Source organism: Peromyscus maniculatus, chromosome 7, assembly GCF_049852395.1.
Source record: "Peromyscus maniculatus bairdii isolate BWxNUB_F1_BW_parent chromosome 7, HU_Pman_BW_mat_3.1, whole genome shotgun sequence".
In the NCBI taxonomy this organism is placed as follows: Eukaryota; Metazoa; Chordata; class Mammalia; order Rodentia; family Cricetidae; genus Peromyscus; species Peromyscus maniculatus.
This window is the reverse complement of record NC_134858.1, coordinates 60,876,572-60,892,838: the sequence shown is the minus strand read 5'-3', so window position 1 is coordinate 60,892,838 and position 16,267 is coordinate 60,876,572. Positions and strand designations below refer to the sequence as shown.

Genomic DNA, 16,267 nt, shown 5'->3' with positions numbered 1-16,267 from the left:
TTATTTTTACTACTTATTATTTTATATGTATGAGTGTTTTACCTGGATATATGTATGCTTGTGTACCATGTGCATGCCTTATGCCCTTGGAAGCCAAAAGAGGGCATCAGATCTCCTGGAATTGGAGTTACAGATGGCTGTGAGCTACCATGTGGTGCTGGGAACTGAACTCAGGTCCTTTGAAAGTGCAGCTACTGCTCTTAGCCACTGAGCCATCTCCACAGTCCCTTTAACTATGTGGGTTTTAGTTTCAAGTGTAGTGTTGCAAACTACTGGATTTCTAATAAAAACAGATTGTATCATCTTTATCTCAGTATCCACGGTGCCTAGGACTATATTAGAGTTTTGTAGGTTAAAAAAATGTGAATTGAATGAATAAGTAAACAAATTAGAGGACTAAGTAAATGAATGAACATTAGATACCTACTATAATCCTCTTAGTTTCCCTAGTTCATTTGATTGGCTGAAGTGTTAAAGAATGGCAAAGTGGATCCCCTTTCCTAGCTCCATATAATGGAGTAAGATGGCCCTGAGTTATATGTAATCTCATTTCCTGTCTGTTTGGAGTCTTCACGACCCAGAGTTGGTTCCAAACCATTCTTGTGATACCTGGAGATTCAAAGTCCTCTGGTGTCTAGCTCTTATGTCTTGTCTGCTGACCTCTGTCTGCTGGTGGTGGATACCCCAGAATGTAATGAGTCTCTGAATTTGTTCAGCTTCCCATAGCTTAGTTATTTCTTTTCTAGCTGTGAGAAGTCCTGTGGCTTACACCTTCTAAGTAGCTCACGTACTGTTGACGTCCCAGGAACACTAAGTAACAATAGTAAGTTTGTATTTCTTGCTTTGGTGTCATCGTCCTCCTGGATGAAGTTAGGACGAGTGAATGAACTGATCCTTGCCTTAGCAGATAAAATAAGTATGAGACAAAGGTGACTCCAGGGTCCGGGCAACCTGTGCGGATAGACAGAAGTTACGTTTTTATTCCTAATCTACCAGAGGACAACACATGGCCTATCATATTGTAATTAGTCAACCAACTAGTCCTCATGGAGTACTCACCATGTCTGGTGACCATACAAGGTAATATTAGTGTCTAGAAAGCACAAGTCACAGAAATATGTGTGGAATTTTCAGGTGTTTTGATGCCTTTAAGTGACATTTATGAGCCACTCCAGGTCTGCACAAGTTCAGTATGAGATGAAAGATGAACAATATCCACATGAAAAGGATTCCCCACATTTTCTTGAATTATCTGACAAAATCTAAGAACTAAAGCTCCCCACTGAGTCAGTGGTTGAGAATACAAGTTTCATGGTACACAGACCAGAATCTAGTTTTCACACCTGGAAAGCAGGCACAGCTCTTATACATGGGATTTGGTATGGATGGTGGAAAATATCTGTGAAGACAAATGATTTATCTTACTATTCAAAATCAGAGCTCGTTCAGTTCTCGTGATAAGAAAGATGAAACCTGACTGATTTCACAGAGGGTTTAAAGTTGGAAGCATAGAACAGAAGATGGCCTGGAGTGCTGGTTAACATGGATGGTCGTTCTCATACATCAGGGCACATACATGTCTTATGGAAGCATCAAGATTTCATATCCTCAGGCACAAGGGTTCAAGTACACAGACTTTCTTTCTTCAGAACAAAAGATCACCTTAGTTATTAAGAATGTATGCCTCACATCCCTGAATTTCAAAAAGAGCAATAAAAATCACCAGTGACTGAAAATGCTCTAAGTGTAAGGAAGTTTTAGTCTGTCTTGAAATTATATTTCTACCTAAAAATGAAATTATCTTAGTGCAATTTGATTTCATATTACTGCAATTGGAAATGATTTTCCCCTTGGGTTAGAATATTAAGCTTAAAGTGTGCTGTAGCTATTTTTCATGCAAAGATTAAGGCACTAGAATGTACCTTTACAAATGAGATGATGAATGATGTTAAGTTACCATTGTGAAATTCACAGAGCTCAGACTTTGTAGAATTGCTTAGAGTTAAACTCGTGTTTTGTTGTTCTGTTAACCTTCCTTTTAGGAATCTTAAGTATGATAGAACGAGGGCTGATCCCCCCAACAGCAAAGATTACCTTAAAGAATCCACCCATTAAACCCCACGCAATTCCTCTGCATAATTTTGATGAGCCTCGTAAGATTCCATCAGAAGGTAAGACACCATGCCTTTGTGCTTAGCTGGGGTTCCGCAGGAATGGTCTCTCCTACCAAATCTAGACTCTGCCAGTGGACAACTTTAATCCTCAGTAATAGACACGAGGAGAGTTTAAAGCATCCTAAGGTTATCTCAGTAAATAAAGCAGCTGAGGATATTCACGGAGAGCCTATGCACAGTGTGTTAGAGAGTTGGTATTTTCAAGGGGCTTGAAGTTTGGTTGGGGAAACAAGACAAAAATAGTAAAGAACTAAAAATGAAAATACAAAGTAGGACTAAGTTTGAAAAAATGATGTATTATTTGTTGTTTAAATATCCTTTTATGAAGTGATTTAAGGCATTGGCCTTTTTATTTGCAATTGTTTTATCTTTCTGTTTCTAGTAAAGATATTACCTGTATATTTGCAATACAAATCTTTTATCAATTATATTGGAAATAGTTTTCCTACTCTGTGGCTTGACATTTTATTCTCTTTTATAGTGTCTTTTTAAAATGAAACTTTTTATGTTGAGATAATTGTTGATTCACTTATATTTATAAGAACTAATAGAATTCTTTGCATAGTTTTCCCTAAAAAACTATGGTTACAAAGTGGAATATTACAGTATGATATCATCATCAGGATATATATTGGTTGTACTAAGGACCAGACATAGGGCCTTGCTCAGTAGGCAAGCACTCTACCACTGAGTTATATGCTAACCCTTAACCAGGAAACGGAGTCAGTCAAGACTGGGCTATTTCTATCACCAAATGGCTACTCTTTTGTTCCCCATGCCCTCCCCCTTCTCCTTCTCTTTCCACATCAATGTTATCTCCCTTTAATCTGTGTATCTTTCCCTCTCCTAGCCCCTCCTATATACAAGAAAAATAGGAAATATTTGTTTTTATGGGAAATAGACTGGTCCCATGAACTTTCCAGTAAATGGTGTGATCTTAATAGGCCCTGGTGTGTGTGTGTGTGTGTGTGTGTGTGTGTGTGTGTGTGTGTGTGTGTATGTGTGTGTGTGTTTTATCTATTATCTCTTGATAGGCAGCCAGGCTGATTCAAGGAGAAACAGGCATATCTATAGTAGGCTGATTTTGAGTCCTTTGTTTCTACACCAAGAAGTGATATGGCTGAATCAGATGGAACTTACATGGTTCCTATTTTTGAAGAATTCCTTGCTGATTTCCATAGTGGCTGGACTAATTTACAACTCCACAGGTGTGAACCAGTGTTCCGTTTTCCTCCCTGGATCCTCCATAGCATTCATTGTGAGACACTGAGCATTCTTTTCTGATATTCATAGGCCACTGGTACTTGTTTGGAGACCCTCTCTTCAGCTTAATTCCCTATTATTCACTTTAATATTTCTTGTGTGTTAATTTTTGCGTCCTTTATATATTCTAAACATGAACCTCCTACTGGAGGAAGAGCCAGCGAAGCTTTTATCCTACTTCATAAGGTGTTTCTTCCCTTGTTCATGTTTCTTTTTCAGTGACAAAGCTTTTCAATTTCATGTAATCCCATTTGTCATGTTTTGTTATTATTTCTTGAAGCATTAGCTGTTTAGAAAGCCTTTGCCCATGTCTAGATCTTGAAGTGTTTTTTCCTGTAGAAGGCTCAAAGTTTCAGGTACTACCTTAATGTCTTTGATCCATTTTGGTTTAGTTTTTGTTCAGTGTGAGAGGTGAGGATTTAGTTTCAGTCTTCCATGTGTGGATATCCAGTTTTCTACCACTTGGTAAACAGATCGTCTTTTCTCCAATACATGTTTTTGTTATCTTTGTTACAAATCATATAGCTGTAACTGCTTTGGCTTATTTCTAGCTCTCCTCTTCTATTTAAAAAATAAATGTATATTTGTGTGGTATGTGTATATGTTTTGTGTTTGGGTGTGGGGCACATGGGTGGTGGGCAGGTGCACATATGTGCATGCAATGTGTCGTCTCCATTTTATTTACTGAGGCAGGGTCTCTGAACGCAGAGCCGATGATCCCAGTGATTCGAGCTATAGCTCAGGAGATCCCCTGTCTCTGGATCTTCAGTCCTGGGATTATGGGTGGCCACCATGTGTCCACAGCTTTGATGAGTTCTAGAGATCTGAACTCCCATTCTCATGCTTGGAGAGCAAGTGCTTTATCCACGGAGCTCCTTTGCCTCTCCAGAGAGTGAGAACGGGAAGAGTTGCTCACTTGGTCTCTTCTCATTTTAGAGCTTTCTCACACTCCTGGTATCATTAGGCTATATAGCCTATATGTAGCCTCCATTATGGTGAGGTATGGTCATTCTATTTCTAGTGTCTTCAGAGCTTTTATCATGAAAAGATCTTGAACTTTGTCAAAGGCTTTTTCTATGTGTATTGAAATAACTACAGGATTTTTTGTTTTGTTTTGTTTTTTGTTTTTCAAGACAGAGTTTCTCTGTGAAACAATCCTGGCTGTCATGGAGCTCACTCTGTAGACCAGGCTGGCCTCAAACTCACAGAGATCACCTGCCTCTGCTCCTGAGTGTTGGGATTAAAGGCATGCTCTGCTGCCGCCACTACCACCCGGCTAACTACAGGATTTTTATCTGATTCTGTTTATATGCTGTATTACATTTAACTAATACATATGTTGGGTCATCTTTGCATTCCTGGAATTAATCTGCCTTGATCATGATATTTATTCTTTTTAATGTGTTGCTGGATTAAGTTGAAGTGCATTGTGATAATTACCTGTTTACTGCTGAGTAATGTTCCACGTTAGCACTTAGCACGATACAGCAGCCAAGCCATGCATCTGCTGAAGTCACGGGTACTTTCAAGTTTTCATCAGTTATGAGACAGCTCCGGAGTGATTTCTGTTTTTATATCTTCGACATCACTGATCCTTTGTCTCCTTCATTTTAATTTTGACTCGTCTTCTGTATTTTTGAACTTAGGTTATTGCATTTTAAATTTTTTTCGTTTTGTTTCTTTCCGTACATTCTAATTCTTTGTAGAGAGTTTATATTTTTTCATTTGTTTGAAGTATGTTTATAATTGCTTAAGGGGCATTTTTATGATGACTGCTTCATCATATATGATTGTTTTAATGTTCATGAATGATTTTTTTGTTCATGTATGATGCTGACCTAAAACTCCCTTGTAATTTTTTTTACATTTTTATTTAACAGATACATAAAATGTCACATATTAATGGTCTATGTTATGTTTTGACATATAAATGTATTGTACAATGTTTAAGCCAAGTTGAACACATTCATCTCCTCAAACACTTATCATTTCTATATGGTAGAAACTTTTAAAATCCTTTCTTCTAGACTTTTAACATATATGGAACATTATTATCTACTGTCACTATACTGTTTAAAATAGCACACCAAAACTTCTTGTTCTTTTCTAATTATGTGCTGGCTAATTTTTCATCAACTTGACATAAGCTAGAATCATTTAGGAAAAAGGACTCTAAATTGAGCCAGGCAGCAGTGGTGCACGCCTTTAATCCCAGCACTTGGGAGGCAGAGCCAGGCAGATCTCTGTGAGTTGAGGCCAGCCTGGTCTACAGAGCAAGATCTAGTACAGGCACCAAAACTACACAGAGAAACCCTGTCTTGAAAAACCAAAATAATAATAATAATAATAATAATAATAATAATAATAATAATAATAAAACTCTAAATTGAGAAAATACCTTCATAAGGTTTGCTTGTGGGCAAGTCTTTGGGGCATTTTTTGTTTAGGGACTGATGTAGGATGACCCAGCTGTTTTCGGTAGTGCTACCCCTGGGCAGGTAGACCTGGGGTATATAAAAAAATCAGGCTGAATGATCCTGGGGGGCAAACTAGTAAGCAGCACTCCTGTATGGTCTCTGCATCGTTTCCTGTCTCCAGGTTTCTGCTCTGAGTTCCTTTTCTGACCTCCCTGGATGATGGACTACAATCTGTAAGCTGAAATAAACCCTTTCCTCCCCAAATTGCTTTTGGTCAGGATGTTCTGTCATAGCAATGGAAATCTAAGACGCTGTGATTCGATACCACTGAGCAACATCTCCCCATTTCTCTCTTCCCCTTACTCTCCAAGCCTTTGTCTGCCACCACTCTACTCTCGACTTCTATGACATTAACCTGTCTAGAGTTCACATATGTGGCAATCATCATGTGGTAGTTCTATTTGTAATTCTCATGCAACCTCCATTTTCCATAATTTATGTTCCCATTGACAGGGTTTAACGTGGTGACAGCATTTTGTCTCATTGCCCCAGTGATTTGCTTACAAGACTGCAGTGGGTTTCAGTTCTTCCAGTGGACACACCCACCTAGAAAAAAGAAACCTGCCATTAAGTCTTCTGAATTTGTAATTTTGCAGTAGGCTGCATTAGACAGCATGCTCCTTCCACACCCTTACTGGGAAATGTTCTGCCTGCAGCCAATCAGGGTAACCTCAAACTAACCTCAAGCTTGCTCCTGTCCTGCTCCCTATAGGGCTCACTTCTGTAACTATTCGGCTGCACTCTCTCCTCATCCTGGGTGCAGCCAGCAGATTTAATAATAGTCTGCTCAACACCTATTTAGTTTCTACAACCATAGGAAATTCTACTTACACAGTATACAGGGTGTGTTCATTTTGTCTGCATCCTTGCTAGGACTTTCTGGGTTTAGTCTTTTTGGTAATCACTATTCATTTGGGGGCGAGAGGACTATCGGGTGCTTTCTCTAACTGACACTCCAGCATGTTTGTTTTCATCCCCATGTTCACCATGTCTTGGCTAAAAGAGCCCCCCTGCAAACCTGGGCCTTATATACACATTCTAGGTAGGGGGAGGGGGAAACAGTGGTGCTGGGCATATTTTCTCTTAAATCTATCAAATGACATGACCATTAGCCACAGGAAGACAGGGAAATATCCAGGGATAGGGTCAGTGTTTTTATTTATATATACTTAGACCAAATACTTAGCATGGTAAGTTGTGCTCAGTTCAGTCCATTTATAAGCATTCTGTCCTTTGTTGGATACCTAAATATAGCAAATAATTGAGATATAGTTAAAACTGACTTCCAAAATTAAACTTTTTAATTGCATGTCCTTTATTTCTTGCTAAATCTGACAACCTTAGGAACTGGGTGTGTTCTTGCCTTGAAAGAAAAATAGGGTTTTAAAATTATCCAGGAAGAAAGAAGGTAACTATTTATATGCAAGTATTAGTAACTACTACAGAAACATAGATTTGTCACAGAAGAAACCAAGGGACTGGAGAGATGGCTCAACAGTTAAGAGCATTTGCAGAGGACCCAGTTTCAATTCCCAGCACCTACGTGGCAGCTCACAACTATCTGTAACTCTAGTTCCAAGAGATCCAATGCCCTCTTCTTGATTCTGTGGCCATCAAGCATGTATGTGGTGTACAGACATACATGCAGCCAAAATACATTTTTACACATACAAATTTACACATACAAAATTATTTATTTTGTACTTCACAGATGAATGGTTTTGCCCCTTCTGAAACTGCCAATGTTTTTCCTAGAAATGTTTGTTTGTCATAGACATTTTCCAGAAAGGAAACTGAGTTTCAAATCAGGCAATCCCAGGGATACCGTTTTGTTAAAGATGCAGACACATTGCTCAAATGTGTGTGTTCCATATAATCCGAGTCCAAGGAGTAAAGTACAACGAAGCGACGACCTCTGAGCAGGTGCCTGAGAACCTCCAGAGTCCGTTAGCTCATCCATGGAAAGTGTATAAACCTTTGCGTTTTACCAAAATTCTTTCCAAGTCCAAAATCTGTCAACTGCTGGCTTGTCTAAGCACAGGAATTTAGCTACAAAGCTCACTTGTCTTTAGGAGTCTAAAAGTTAAACAAAAACTGTACCAAGTCTGTAGACATTAGGAAAAAACAGTTTTTTTTTTTTTACTGGTGAATGCATGGATTCAAAACACCCCAGGATGGGGCAGAGGTAGATAGCAGAGTTCAAAGTGAGCAATGGAACAGAAGAGTGCAAAGGTCAAGGCAAGAGCTTGTAGGCTTCTAATGGGGTCTGCAGACGCTGGTGCACTGGACAGCAGGGTGGGGAACAGTCACAGAAAGACTTGCTAGAAGCCAGGGGAATCAGAGAGTGGGAACAGCCAGGCCAAATGCAACAAATTCCTTGTGTGGCAAGTTTTGATGCTCTGAAATTCTTGCTACTTCTAAAAGACACATGAAAAGATTCCTTGTAGCCCAACTTGAGGCTGAGCTAACTGAATCCTCCAAGTGAGACTAAGTTGTGCATTGCTATCATTTATTAAGTTTTGGTCAATATCAGTCAATTAAAGTCTGCTGTTACAGAACTGACAGAAAGGAGGACTGAGTTGAAGGACCTGGGATAGAAGAAGACTCACTTCTTTGTGTTCAACTAACCATTTAAATAAATCCTTTTCTTCCTTGGTAAGAATAATGATAGGGTTTTTCTCCCTAGAATGTCAGGCTTGGGCTATTTGCAGAGGGTAGTTGAGTTTGCAGCCAGTCGGCAGGAAAGATGTGACTGAGAGTTGTTGCCTCTAAATTAATTAATTTCAAAAATAATCCTTATGGTGGTATTCACCATATTAGTTCCCCCAAGTCATTTTAATTTTTAGTCATCTTTTTTTTTTGTTTTGTTTTCTTTCTTTTTTTTTTTATTTTACAACACCATTCAGTTCAACATAATAGCCAGATTCCCCTGTTCTCCCCCTCTCGCCCCCTCCCCCTCCCCCCAGCCCACCCCCCATTCCCACCTCCTCCAGATCAAGGTCTCCCCCGAGGACCGGGATCGACCTGGTAGACTCAGTCCAGGCAGGTCCATTCCCCACCTCCCAGACCGAGCCAAGCGTCCCTGCATAAGTCCCAGGATTCAAACAGCCAACTCATGCAACGAGCCCAGGACCCGGCACCAACGCACAGCTGCCTCCCAAACAGATCAAGCCAAATGTTTAGTCATCTTTTTAATAGATATTCAATAAAATAGTCTATCATATGCAACTATATTAATTATCTTGTACATAAACTTGGGAATCTGGCTATTTAAAGGAGTCTTCATTTTGAGACAAATTTTCCTCTCTAATCCTTGTGCTTCTCAGGTCTAATTTTCATCCAGCATTTCATAAGCATTTTGCATGAGGTGGGCTGACCGTGTGTTCTCAGGAAGTAGTTGCCCTATCATAGATTTGGCTTTGGAGTCAGCAGGCACAGAGGCGTCACAATTGGGTACAGGAAATGGAGGGAGTAAGCAAACAGTGGGTGACAGGGCCACATGACTTCGGAGCTGAACCCCATAGCATCCACCAAACAGCTCAGCCTCTCTTTCCAGAAGAAATAACTTTGCCTGCCTCCATCCACAGCCCCCTTTGCTGTAGTTCAGAAGCCACACCAGGTTCCAGCAGAAGTGGCGGAGCCTCCCAAGAAACCAAAGACAAAGGTACTCATGTTTCTAACAGAGAGAAAGCTGTGCACTGGAATGGGCGTCATTTCAGTGGCCTCTAAGGAGCCACTATTGGTATTATTTTCTGTGGTGTTATGGATCAAACGCAGGGCCTCCCACATGCTAAGAAAGAGCTTACCACTGAACTACACAGTCAGCTCCTGCTTTTAAAGGGGAAGATGAATGTACAAGTCAACTCCAGGACACTGTAGGTGGGGTCTGAAATAGCCAGAGCCATTGCATTATTGTGAGATTAGCAAGGAAGCAATCAGCCTATGCGAGCAGCTGGTCAGAGGCCAGGAGTCTGGGGTACAGAAACTCCCGCTTTCCATCTACATCTGTAGTATATTAGGTGTGTTACGGAGAGGTTTTTACCTTATCTCATTTGTCTTTAAGCATAAGGAAAGACAAGACCTCCAAGTTTGCACAGAAAACCATGGTGAGGAAAGGGGGGTCCTTTAACTAGTGTTTAGTAAATAAATTTATTAAACTTTAATAAATCAATAGTAAGTGAATTCACATATAATTAATAAATTTTTATATAATAAATTAATAAATTAAGTTCTCTAACATTATCCCTCCTGAAGATGTCTCCAGTTTAAAGGGGCCAGCATTTTTCATAGGTTGCTTTCTCATTTTAAGGACCACTGACAGATTTAGGATAATTGAAACTTTTCTCCATAAAAAAGAGGCATCTGGCAGTACTCTTTCTGGTATGCCTTGTTTAGTCATGTTTTTAGCTGCTCTCATGAATAAAAGAAAGAGGAATTGGAGAGCAACTCCAGAGAAATTACCCACTATGCCTGGCAGACTGCTACCTGCACTCCCGGATCTTCATCTTTAAATGCCCAAACATCCTTAAGAGGTGTTGTTGGGTGCATTTTCAACATTGGTGGGTCATTTCCTCTTAAGAGATTGCCAGGCTGCTTATGGAACAGCATGTCATGTGACACCCCAGTTGCCATGGCAAATATTTGCGTTTCATGAAAAACGTGAGTTAAAAAAAAAAAAAAAAAAGAAGAAAGAAAGAAAATCAATGCAAATGGCCAAATCCCAACACAGACAGGCAGGCCTTCAGGCGGGTGCTTGGCCCTCACCATTATTGTTTCAAATTCAGCTGTTTAACAGGCTGTGAGGAGGCCATGGGCTAATGTGCATAATGCGATGGGCCCAGGCACCTGTTTACATTCTCACTCCAAGTTAGTTCTCAGCTCCCTCTGTTTTATAGAGAACAGATCTACAGGTAATACATATGTCACAGTGAGGTTTTAGCCAGGAAGCAGTTTACCTCAAAAAATTTTAAATGAGAATGTGTTTTCTAAATGCTGATTAGCCCTGGCATTATTTTCCTCAGTTGACTTGCAAAGGTTTCCCCTACTTTTAAAAGTAGTAATATTTAAAAGCTGTGACCTCAGCTTGGTACATCTCTGAATTGACTCTTTAATAGCGGTAGATGGTAAACTGGGCATGGATGCTAACGGTGAAGAGACAAACACAAGGTGCTGGGCTCCTTCCTGGAGCCCTTGCAGGCCCTCTTCTAGGCTCCAGCCCCAAGTGTGATGGATGCCACAGGAAGTCCTTTTCCACAAACGCCTTTCAGAGTGCTGTTCCCTGAAAGTGGAACTCAGCATCCCATTACAGCTGTGTGTGCAAAGACTTACTCTCTCAAACCCTTTCCTCAAAGAAAATGGGGCTTGGGCATGCCCAGTATGGATGTCTGGGGGAAGGAAAGGTCCTTCTAATTATTAGCTACTGCCTGTGTGGGTAGGAACAGGCAGGCCCAGCAGGGGAAGGGAAAAAGGGTGGGGGGTGAACAGGACTCCAAGCCTTCTGTTTGTTTTGTGAAACTGCCCATGAGAGTCATTTTGATTTCAGCTGTGTCTCATTCTTCATTTTAGGGGAAAGGCAAAAAGTCAAGAGGACTCCACACCAGGAAGGTCTGTAATTTTGTGACTAGTTAGAATGTGGGATCTGTCACCTGATGCCCTGTCCTTTTGCTTCAGGGCAGGAGTATGGGAGGCCACTTGACGGCGGGAGTTGCCGCCAAAGTTCTTTTGCACTTCCTTTATGAAAAAAAATTAGATCATGATTTAAAAAATAATAATTGTGGTTCACTTAAAGTGAAAAACATTTCTTTGATCTGTCAGGACTGAATCATGCCACTGTCTTCAGTCCAAACAAATGATTTCTCATCCTCAAAATGTGGCTGAATCATGTGTGTCTTTAGCTTCAAAGATTCTCATCATTTGAGAGTATATCTACAAAGTAGCAAGATGTTAAAAATGAGTGTAGTGGTCTCTTGGCACTTGCTTACATGTGGATGTATGTGTATGTACACTTATGCTTATGTAAAGTAGGCTGAGGAAACGGAATTTAGAATTAAGCTGTTCATGGCAACCAAGGCAACAGCAACACCACCAAAAAAAAAAAAAAAAAAAAAAAAGGAAAAACAAAATTGTCCCCACAGTATGGCAGGTACATTTTCGTAAGGTCCATTCCAACAGGCAGCATTGGCAGTGAGACCTTTGCACCTGAAATCCACTGGACTCCCGGGCACTGAGGAGGGGGCCCGTCCACTCCTCCTCAGCAATGGTGCATAAGGCTGGGCTTACAGCAGTGACTGCCAACCGTCCTGAACGTGCATGCATTGCTCCCAGATAACTGACCAGTGCAATTAGGTCTTCCTTCTCATTCCCATGACTTCCCACTATGGAGAAACTGTGAGCTTTATTTTACTCTGTACCTCAAAAAGAGAACATTTTTTAAAGAACCCCAAGGCTTTATTCCTGGCACACTTAGGAACTGCTAATGTGGCTTCAGCATGTCCTGTGAATGTGGCATGATGCCCTCTCATGCTTACTGAACCCTCGTGATGATGGAAGAACCTCTGTGCTGTCACTGCCCCTGGGCAGCCAGAGGCAAAAGAGCAGTGTGAGGCTCATATACCAGGGTAGGAGCTCTTTCCTGGGGGCTCGTCCTCCAAATAGTACTCTAGTATAACTGCTGTGCTAACCTGTACTGGGTGCCCACTCTGCACTGGGCTCTGTTCCTGACATCCTCAGTGGGGTGCCTCCCTTGTTTTCACATCTCTAGGCGGTAGGTGCTATTATTATTCCCATATGAATAGGAGGAATCAGACAAGGAGAGGCAAGTCATCCAAGGGAAATGACCGAGCTGGTACAGGAAACTGGACTGCATGAGTCCCAAACCCCCAAAGCATTAGAAACCTACAAATCTCAACCATTCACAGTGACAGTCCTTTTAAAATGTATTATGTGTCTCCTACCCAGTGTATTTAATGCTTTCCCTTCCCAGTGCTTCTGCTGAGATGATAAGTTTGTGTCTCTGCTTCCTTCCCTACCAGACAGCAGCTGTCACCTCTGCTGTCATGTCTGCTTTGATCAGCTTCAATAGAGATAGCCTTTCTGTCTTCTCGATCAATTAAATAGATACTCAAAAACTACTGGGGTGCTGAGGCATGTCTGTAATCCCAGCGTTAGGCAGGCTGGGGTGAGGAATATTTGTAGTGTTAGTTTCTTTAGCATCTTTCCAGTATATTCTTGTGATTGCCTCAGTGGAAAACAATATTTTATGGATGATTTTGCTGTACCATTTTAATTAGACAACTTGTGCAGCATTGAACCTGTCACTGCCCTCATCTGTTCTCATTTCTATTATATGTATTATATATATATATATATATATATATATAATATTTGACAATATATATATACATACACACACATACATGTATATAGTCAAAAGCCAGTCAAGGTCTACCCCTCTGCCCCCCTGTCTTTCTGTCTCTCTGCCTCTCTGTGTCTGTCTCCATCCCTCTGTCTCTCTCTCCTAACATGTTATTTAAGGAAGAGGGGGCAACATTCCCCAAAAAAAAGAGACTGCAGAATCTTTTAGAAGCTGTTTTAACTTTCCCTAATAAATTGCCCCTCCCACCTAAGCATTTTGGCGTTAAACTTTCAAAGTAAACTTAATTATATGACTTTATTTGAAAAGCAGTTTTTTTCATGTAAAAAGCAATTGAAAGGGCCGGGCGGTGGTGGCGCATGCCTTTAATCCCAGCACTCAGAAGGCAGAGCCAGGTGGATCTCTGTGAGTTCGAGGCCAGCCTGGGCTACCAAGTGAGTCCCAGGAAAGGCGCAAAGTTACACAAAGAAACCCTGTCTCAAAAAACCAAAAAAAAAAAAAAAAAAAAAAGCAATTGAAAGAAGAAACTGTAAGGATTACTTTTATAATCTTGTCAACATTGCTTACTACATATACTTGTTGCATGTAAATGATTTTATTTATACACATCAGAAAAGAGGTTTACTTATCAGCAGTCCACAAAGTAATATTTATCCTCCTTTATGTATTTCACTTAACACACTTTTTAATGATTACTCAGGAAAAAATAAAGTCTAGAAAGGAGAAAAATGCCAAGTATGGGAGATCTTCTGATGATATCATAACCCTTTGGCAGTATTTAAGCCTTGTCATGTTCCTGTATTCTCATCATACCGTGTCTTTAACTTTGATTTTGTTTTAATACTTTATCAAAAGCTTGTACAATGTTTTTAAAACTCACTATATAATATTCTGCAACTAAATATATCCCATAATTTTTATGGCCATTATGTTGTTCAATAGTAAATTATACATGTCAGACATCTTACCTGATCACAAAACAGCTTTGTGCTGTAAGCCAGTCCAAGTAGCTCTGAAGTTAAAGTTAAATGTACATATACTCACTCAGAAAATCCTCACTGACTTATTACTGTGCATCAACAATGGACCACAGTGACAGCCAAACACAACAGTGAACGAAACAAACGTCTGGCCCTCTTGAGACTTCTCTTTCACTGAGGAAGGCAGATGACAGACATCTACTGTAATGTCCTAGAACGAGCCATACTTAGAAGAAAAATAAAGCAGAATACTCACATCACATAGCTATTGAGAATGTGCCCAAGCGAAGCACTGTGAGAATCCTGTAAAGACTCTTTAGTGGTCCATGACCAGCAGACTTCCTCTACACACACCTTTTCTTAAGGACAACTGGAATGCCAAGCTTCACTTCTGTGTTAATGGCACTCCTTTACAAGTCCGGCTTTTTCTCCTGTGCCTACAGAGAAAATGATGTGTCTTTGCTTAGGGACCTGGGAATGAAGCTGCCTTTGAGCCCCAGCTTGTCACACTTCCTGTGCATATCCCCAGCAGACTCAACTCATCCATCATAATTGTCCCAAGTGGTCCTTAACTGTGCCACATTTTCTCAGCGAGCATTTGAAGGGTATCAGAAAAGATGAAATCAATGTTGTAGTTGAAGTAAAAAGTGCCTCTGGAAAAGGGAATTTCACATTTGACTGAAAACAGACCCCATCTATTTAAAATGCCTCTCTGGTCCTGCTGTTTGATTTTTCATATGGGTTTGATGGACTGGGTGTTTTTGTTCCATGAGAGCTTACCTAAGCATGGGACTTTCCTCTTTAGAACAGTCTCAGAGTTGAGGAAGACCTATTTGATGGCCTCTTTCAAAGGAATGGCTGAAGTTATTCTAGAAAACTGTGGCTGATACAAGTGGCTTTACACTCGGTTCCTTCCCTTCATGTGTCTCTCTCTGCTCTTTCTTCCTTTTATGCCCTTTGTATGGGTTGTGCACTCTGATGGTCCAGTCTTAGGTAGCTTCCAAGTCTTGCAGTCTAAGGATTGTCCTGCTCACTCACACACCTCAGAATTCTAGAATATGACTCTTTGGGGCTTTCTCAATCCTGCACAGAAGGTAGTGTGGGTACTTTGTCATCCATTTTGATTAGGAAGTTGCTGCAGATAATATTATGTATAAAAATGGAGAAGAGAATCTCCCAGGTCTTTCTCATGGTCAGAAAGTGCCGGCATTGAGGTCCTCGAATTGGTTTCAGGGTTTTACTAACTCTAGGAGTTTGTTTAAAGAGATAATAGGTTGAGGATGTGGCTCAGGAGGAACAGTGCTTGTTTGGCATGCACAGGTCCCTGGATTGGTCCCCAGGACTGCATAAAATCAGGCATGGTGACAAATGCCTGCCAGCTCAGCATTCAAAAGGTGATGACAGCAGGACCAGCAGCTAAAGGCTACCTTCTGCTCTATAGCAAGTTTGAAGCCGCTGTCTCAAACAAACAAAAAAAAATAATAAGAAAAAAGCCAATACATCTAGAGGGGTGACATGTTATGTCAGAGAGGACATATGGTGGCAAATTGGAAGTACCTATTAAGTGGTTTCTTAATAGAAACTCAAGTCTTGCGGAAGAGGTGACTTCAAGAGACTACAGAGGAAGGCAGTATAGACTAGATTCCAGGTCTTCTGGCTTCAAAGTCACCATTTTCCCACTAAACCATGTAATATTTCCTTTTGTATTCATGGGGATTACTTTAACAAATTGCCATCTAGCCCAGCAAATAAGGAGAAATATCAGATCAAGGCAAGGACAGTTTGGTTCAGACAGAAGAGGTTACTAGAAGGTTGAAGGAGAACACAGCTCAAAAAGGAGCCATGCAGAGAATTCTGGGAACATTAGACTATGAGAACTGAGAGGCATGGGACAGGAACAATACAGGGTAAGGTACGGAAGAGCAAAATGAGAAAATGCCATGAGAACACAAAGAGGAACAAGGAAAGACAATGAAAAGATAGTGGGGGAAACATCACCTA

The 16,267-nt window shown here is 40.6% G+C and overlaps 1 protein-coding gene and 1 long non-coding RNA gene across 41 annotated transcripts in view; one reads left to right on the top strand and one right to left on the bottom strand.

The window, feature by feature from the left end:
- The window catches only part of Iqch (IQ motif containing H), a 183,348-nt gene that overhangs the window by 61,108 nt on the left and 105,973 nt on the right, over nucleotides 1–16,267 (top strand). For 38 of the 40 annotated variants that reach the window (XR_013052782.1, XR_013052779.1, XR_013052776.1 and 35 more), the window contains 3 exons: nucleotides 2,043–2,171; nucleotides 9,502–9,578; nucleotides 11,480–11,518. Coding sequence is in view for 31 of the 40 variants with exons in the window: in XM_076576476.1 (XP_076432591.1) it covers nucleotides 2,043–2,171; nucleotides 9,502–9,578; nucleotides 11,480–11,518 (245 nt within the window). In the remaining 9 variants the exon portion in view is untranslated. Of the gene's footprint in view, nucleotides 1–746; nucleotides 824–2,042; nucleotides 2,172–9,501; nucleotides 9,579–11,479; nucleotides 11,519–16,267 lie in introns of all 40 variants that reach the window. The other 2 variants (XR_013052783.1, XM_076576481.1) reach the window with 1 other exon arrangement.
- Nucleotides 1–16,267, bottom strand: part of LOC107402197 (uncharacterized) — a 60,160-nt gene that overhangs the window by 3,998 nt on the left and 39,895 nt on the right. The gene's annotated exons all lie outside the window — the stretch shown is intronic.